Genomic DNA, 6,827 nt, shown 5'->3' on the forward strand with positions numbered 1-6,827 from the left:
GAAAGAAGAGGAAACCTTGGTTCTCACCTTTCCCCGTCTACAGTAGAGAAAGGAGATTTTCTGAACCCCCCATCCTATCCACCTCGCCGTCTTCGATCCGCTCGATTCCTCGCCCTCCGGCGACCGCTCCGGCGGCGGGAGGACGGGGAATCGACGGATCTTGGCGTGTATATAGTGTAGGTTTAGGTTGGGTGCTAGCCAGCGGCGTTGAGAAGGTGGCGGCGCGACCGGAGTGGCTTTTGCGGGCGGCGGTCCTCTTCTCCGATGGTGGCGCTCCGGTGGAGTTCTGCCGCGGATCTGCCGGCCTTGTCGTGCTCGCGGCTCGCTGGAGTGGTGGAGCGCGGCCATCCCTCGCTGGAGTCCGTGAGACGACGGCTCCGGGTGTTGAAGATCTTCAAGGTGTTGGTGATGTTGACCACGACGTCGGAGTTGACGGTGCAAGGTGGAGGCTCTTCGGAGTTCGAGGTTCGATGACTTCCCGTCTGTAGAGGGCCACCTCCGATCCAAGGTCAAAGGGAGGTGTAGCGGCAGCGCGCCATCGGCACGGCTTGCTCGTCGGTTACGAAGACGAGATCCAAATGGACTTCTTTGTAATTTTGCTTTTCTTGCTGGGTCTTTCTGTAAGAATCGTGGTTTAATATTATCTACTCCTTTTTCGCAAAAAAAAAGAGAGATTGAGAGTATACCTCTTTTTCTTTACCTTGGCCTTTTGGTCAAGACGTGGCTTGTAAGACCTCTAAAAAACTTCTCCTTAATCAAGTGAAAATGGTAAAAAATTGTCTTGTTTCAAAAAAAAAAATCAGCATGATGCGCCAAAAAAATCTAACAATTGGAGCTATTCTCAGTTGTGCCATGAAAATAAGTGTTATTTTTTTGTGGATTCAAAATATGAGTAGTGTTGCCATTAGACTGTAGCAACTAAGAGCCAAGATACGGTAAAAAAAAATTACATCAACCGAACATGTCCCAGATAATGTCCTTGACCAAACATGGCACAAACGTGGTTCCCTTACGGTGGCTGCAGGACGAAAAAATCGTACGAAGATTACGTGTGATTAAATTTCCTTTCAATATTTGAACAGTTGCGGGGATAGCTCAGTTGGGAGAGCGTCAGACTGAAGATCTGAAGGTCGCGTGTTCGATCCACGCTCACCGCATTTGTATTATGATTTTGTTTTCTTTTTTCTGGAATACAATTGTAGACTCAGTTGTCACTTAATTTTGCAAGAATACAGAAATGTTATGAGCTAAGCTAAAAGAAAAATGGAAGAATAAAAAAAGATCCACGCTCACCAAATTGTTACCATGATTTTGTTTTCGTTTTTTGGAATACAATTGTAAACTTAGTTGTCACTTAATTTTGCAAGAATGCTGAAATGATATGAGCTAAGCTAAAAGAAAAATGGAAGAATAAAAAAAGATCCACGCTCACCAAATTGTTACCATGATTTTGTTTTCGTTTTTTGGAATACAATTGTAAACTTAGTTGTCACTTAATTTTGCAAGAATGCTGAAATGATATGAGCTAAGCTAAAAAAAAAATGGAAAAAAATCCCCATTTATTGGATGCTGTTGTAGGCTCAATGTCACTTAATTTTGCAAGAGTATTGGAATAAAATGAGTGTGCAGTTGTGTTTGACATTTCTAAGCTCAAAGGTTCCACTTCTCTAAAGTGATAATAAAGCAACAAGCAACAACTCCCTTACTTGTTGAGCGCTAGTCATTCATTTCGCCGTTGGGTTCATACATCTCAATTCTCTTTATGATGATGTTAGGGTCGGCAACAATAAATATGGAATCGATCGGAAATCCGCGCCAATCGACCAGCTATAGGACTAGTGTGAATCCCTCAGACGTGATTCCGGTTCGGGTGACATGCTTCCTTAAGAAAGGCAGAAGATAAGTCATCAAAGGGTTTGTTTGAATAATTGACCAGTAACCATTACTTATTTGAAAGTTCCCCACGGTGATCTAAAGAAAATGGCACGAGAACCAACAGTGAAAAAACGAGTGTGCAGGTGTGTTTGAGGTTTTTAGGCTTGGAGGTTCCACTTCTATAAAGTGATAATAAAGCAACAAGCAACGCCTCCCTTGCTTGTTCTTGAGCGCTAGTCATCATTCCGCCGCTGGGTTCAGACATCTAAATTCTCATTATGAAGATGAAAGAGTCGGCAACGATGAATAAGGAAATACGTGCCATGGATCTGATGTAGGAATAGAAAGTAGTGTGAATCCCCTCAGACGTGATTCCGGTTCGTCTACCTTTTTAGTGACACGCTTCCTAAAGAAAGCCAAGGATAATAACCGGTAACCGTTACTTATTTTGGAAGTTTCCCACGGCGATCTAACATCTTGTACAGAAAATGACGCGAGAACAATTGGTGAAAAAATAAGATCCTTTTATACCGACATATCATATGGAGAAAAGGAAAAATAAGAGCATTCTATAAATTCCTAAATACCAAAATTTGAAAAAGAAAGAAAAACAAAATGGATCCACTTACTCATAACTCGGAGTGGATGCCGCTTACTACTCAAATTCTTGTTTTGGCAAAAGTTGCATGTCCAATATTGTATGTATATTGGCCTTTTGAGACAATGATATGTTCTAGAAGGCAATTCTATTGATCAATACTAATAGAATTCAATGGAATTACTTTTTGTTTTTCTTTAAATTTAGATTAGTTAATCTTTTTTAAAAAGTATAAAAAAGGTGTGGAGTAAACATGTTTAGAATTCTTGTGAGTAAGCTCTGGGATTAAACGAGAAGAAAGCTCGTATTCTAATGCCTGGTGCTCCTCTTCCAGAGGGCCCATTGAGTCTATAGATAATTGGGCATTTGGAGGGATGGAATGAGCTTAGCTAAATATTTGCTGCATTTCTAGCAAAAGTTTTATTTTTATTTTTTTGGATACAGTTGTACATAGGCTCGATATCATTTAATTTTGCAAGAACATTGAAATGATATGAGCTGAGCTAACAAATGGAAAAGTTCCTTTTCTATTTTCTGAATACAGTTGTGGGCTCGGTTATCACTTAATTTGCCAGAATATTGAAATGTGATAAGCTAAAGCTAAAATATTTGCTGCATCCGTATGTGAGTACAGGTCAACAAAAATACAAGTTTTTTTACTATTCCATTTGCTTGCATCATTTGGAGACGTTTGTGCACATGACATGACATGACATGAATACAAGTGAGTGCTATTTCAATCCTTTGATCGTTTCTGCTTTCTAGTATAAAAAGCTCCAAAAGTCTAGTCCAAAAACATACAGGACAACAGTTTTTCAGGGGAACGCCGTCGCTGCCCTCTCCCAAGTACCACAAGACGAGAGACGCGCGCGAGCCAGTTCCGTTCGGCCCCCAGCCAAGAAAACAAAACCCATCCATCATCGTTTCCCCCTCCTCCTACAACACTGGAATCAAAAGCTCCAGAAGTTCCTACCGCCCTACAAAATGTACACATTTCCTGACGCCTCCCACCCGATCACTTCTTCCCACCACGCTTCCTGGTCGGCCGGTCCTCCTTGGCCCTCTTGGAGGGCGGTGGCGTCGGAGGCGCGGCGGCCCGTTTCGGCGGCCGGCCGACGCTTCTCCTCCCGCCCGACCCTGACTCTGTGGCAGCAGCAGACTTCTTGGAGCCAGAGGAGCTGCCAGGGTCCTTCCTGGCTTCGCCCTTGCCGGCCTTTTTCTGCTCCGTCGCCGCAGAGAGCTTCAGCGTCTCCAAAAGTGAAACCCTCTCCGTTGAGGGCACCGTGCTCTGCTTCATCCGCTTCAGGAAGTCCACCGCGTTCCGCTTCTTGATGACGCCACCTGCTGCCGCCGGCTTGCCACTGCTGCCACCCTTCTTATCGGATTTCTTCGTCCCTTCAGCAGCGGCGGCGCTCTCGGAAACCTTCCCTGTCTTCTGATTCGGAGCAGAGCTCTTGGCAGGGCCCCGGCCCTTGTTGGTCCTCACCCCCCTGGCTTTGTCCTTGGCACCTCCCTTCTTCCTGCCCTCGTCTTCCTCCTCCTCGTCGTCGTCCGTGTCCCCCTTCTCCACTTTCTCCTCCTTACCAGCAGCCGCCGCCGCAGCCTTCGCAATGGAGCTCCGCTTCCGACAGACGATGATCGGCGCGGCCTTCTCGAGTAGCGAACCGGCGACCTCAGCGTCAGCCTTGGGCTTCTTCGAGACGGCACCTGCGGCAGCGTCTTTCCCCGACGTCCCGGGGCCGTCCTTGTGGAGGTCCACCGAGATGCGTTTCGAGACGAGAGCGCGGGTCCTCGTCGCGGCGGCGTGCTCCGGAGAGCCGCGCGGGAAGAAGACGAGCGCGTTGGCGCAGAGCAGGAGCAGGTCGCGGTAGAACTCGGAGGCCGACGCGTAGCACGTGGTGCTGCCTGGCCCACCGGCGGCCCCACCAGATTCCAGCCTGGATCTGATCATCTCCAGGTCCACGTGGCGCCTGATGGTTCCCCTGTACTCGCCGCTCTCCTGAAAATTGGTTACGGTCGGTCGGTGAGTAGAAAGAAAGCCACCAAAAAAAAGGCTAAGCATAAAAATCAACTTCAAATATAGAAAAATCAGCACAGTGCGCATGTGAGACCACGATTTGTTTGCTTTTTTTTTCTTTGTGAAAAAAAATAGTAGCCCACCCATTTGGAGGAGAAAGCTAGATTGCGTAGTCTGTGTGGCAGGGGCAGGCGGCAGCTACTACCAAGTGGCCGACAATCTGGACCCACACGTGATCGACAACAAAAGAGGGCATCGTTGTTCGTGTCAGGGCCCACCACGAGGCCCTCCCGCACCGCCTCCCCACCTTGACCCACCACTTATCTCCAGCTCATCACCACGTATTGGACGGTCCAGATCGATCGCGTTCGTGCCGGTACGTACCCAACGAGACGAGGCCGTGCGAAACTGCGAACAGCAAGCCTCCAAGAAATTTCTTCCCTGCCTCGCCGAGACGAGGAGTGTTCCGAGTTTGGAAGCCAAGCAACCGTGTCAAGTTTGGAGGAGTATTTGTTACGTACCTAATCAAATTAATTGTCTCGTGATTACGTACGGGCGATCGACGGATCTCAAATGGAAGTGTTTGTGTATTAACTTGACCAACACAAAAAATTCGGTGAACAAGATGGGAATTATGGCATTTATTTACGGTTTTTTTAACGAGGGTAAGAAAAGGTGATAGGGTGGGAAATGAAAAATGAGAGATTTCTTTCCGAAAATGAAATCGAAACGGGACAAAAAAATTACCTGGCTCTCGAGCCGTCGCTCGAACACGGCGCCCGATTTGCTGGTCCTGACCGACTCGAGGAAGGCGAGGAGCGGCTCGGCCTCTGCCGCCGGGAGGGACACGGGCGCCGACGCGGAAGCCAGCTCGCCGCCGCCGACCTTCCGCAGCCGACGACGCCGCCGCCGCCGCGAAGGGCTGGCCGCGCTCTGCACGTCGCTGCTCTCCTTCTCCGCGTCGGCTTCCTTGGACCCGGCCACCGACTCGCCCGACGATTCCTTCTTCGCGGCGGCCACCACGACATCGGTGGGCTCCTCTTTCAACTCCGGCTCGCCGTCGGCAGGGGCGCCGCCGGAGTCGTGCCCCGGCGGCGGCTTCAGATCTGACGAGGTCGACTCCTTGCATGACCGGCCGGACGGCTCGCCGGAGACCCCGTTCTCCCCGCCGGCCTCCTCCGTCGACCCGTTCGCCGCCTCGCGTTCCTCCTCCTTCTTGGACGCCGGCGCGGCCTCGCCGGCGAGGCCCCGCTCCCGCTCCTCCTTGAGCCGTTTCACCTTTGATTTCAACGACCTGGCCGTGCCAACGAAAAATAAATAAGCATTTCTTTTCGAAGAAATAATAATATCGGCCGAGCGATCGGCATCGGACGGCCCGCGAGAGGCCGCTCCGAACGAACAGGATGAGGCTAAAGGCGTTTTGAAGTTTTTCTTCTTGGTTTTAATTTTTCGGGGCTGCGGTTGTTGGTTTTTTTACCCGATCGAGAGATCGTATCGCTCGACCTCGCGCCGGAGCTCCGCGACCCGCAGCTTCCGGAGCTCCTCCACCCACGCGTCGGCGGCGTCTGGTTCCGCGTGTTCGTCGTCGTCGGCGCCGGCGGCGAACCGGCGGTGAAGGAGGCGGTAGCGGAGGCGGCAGCTGTTGGGCGAGAGCCGCGCGGCGGCGGAGGGCCTGGTCCGCGACTGCACCGCCGTCGCCACCGACTCCCAGCTCGCCGTGCCGTGGCGGCGCACGGCGCACGCCAGCAGCAGCTCCTCGAGGGTCCCCCAGATCTCGCCGCCGGCGGCAGCAGCCGCCGCCGCCGTCGGCGGCGGCGGCGATGGCTCCGGCGGATCGCCCGATCTGGCCGCCATCCTCCTCCTCCCGGGCCAATCGGTCCCACGTCCAGACGGTGGCCACGGCGGAGGGTCATAGCGGCGCCTCCATGGACGGCGAGGTGAGCTAGGGTTTGGTTGGTCTGTTTTGGCCTCGTCCCGCCCGCCTCTTACCTCCTCCCTCTGTCTATCTACTACCACCTCGCTGTGTGGTTCGTCTAGGTTTTGGTTCTGCTTCTGGTTCGGCCCCAATCTTTTCGTCTTTTTCTCTCCCATTTTTTTCCCCCACTTTCTTTATCTGAAAATCTTCGGAAATGGAAGCAGCCCGTTTGGGTAATTTCTGAGGTTTCCTGGGGGCCTAATCAATGGGAAATGATTAATACGTGGGACCCACCTGTCATTGTCCCGCGGAATTGTTTACATGTCACGTTCTCCCGTGGCATCATCCATGGTGCGCTGCTGCTTTGGCGTGACAAATAATGCGGCACGCCGTGCGGTCTGTCTAATAAAGCAGGCGCTGAC

At 50.9% G+C, this 6,827-nt stretch overlaps 1 protein-coding gene and 1 non-coding gene across 2 annotated transcripts; one reads left to right on the forward strand and one right to left on the reverse strand.

The window, feature by feature from the left end:
* Nucleotides 1–1,084: 1,084 nt before the first annotated feature.
* On the forward strand, nt 1,085–1,157 carry TRNAF-GAA. The gene has a single exon. It is a non-coding gene; the product is annotated as a tRNA-Phe (tRNA).
* A 2,045-nt stretch (nt 1,158–3,202) lies between these two features.
* On the reverse strand, nt 3,203–6,534 carry LOC124693042 (nucleolar and coiled-body phosphoprotein 1-like). The gene is made up of 3 exons (XM_047226489.1): nt 5,968–6,534; nt 5,238–5,784; nt 3,203–4,472 (listed from the first exon to the last, which is right to left on the reverse strand). The coding sequence occupies exons 1-3, from the start codon at nt 6,342–6,344 to the stop codon at nt 3,489–3,491; spliced, it is 1,908 nt and encodes a 635-aa protein (XP_047082445.1). The 5' UTR covers nt 6,345–6,534; the 3' UTR covers nt 3,203–3,488.
* Nucleotides 6,535–6,827: the final 293 nt, after the last annotated feature.

Source organism: Lolium rigidum, chromosome 1 (assembly GCF_022539505.1).
Source record: "Lolium rigidum isolate FL_2022 chromosome 1, APGP_CSIRO_Lrig_0.1, whole genome shotgun sequence".
NCBI lineage: Eukaryota > Viridiplantae > Streptophyta > Magnoliopsida > Poales > Poaceae > Lolium > Lolium rigidum.

Bases quoted from the DNA above. Each gene is read 5' to 3' on its own strand.
- LOC124693042 (XM_047226489.1), bottom strand. From the start codon at position 6,344: ATGGCGGCCAGATCGGGCGATCCGCCGGAGCCATCGCCGCCGCCGCCG. The intron at 5,785-5,967 runs GTAAAAAAACCA...TGGCACGGCCAG, and splicing joins CGATACGATCTCTCGATCGG to GTCGTTGAAATCAAAGGTGA. The intron at 4,473-5,237 runs GTAATTTTTTTG...ACCAATTTTCAG, and splicing joins AGCGACGGCTCGAGAGCCAG to GAGAGCGGCGAGTACAGGGG.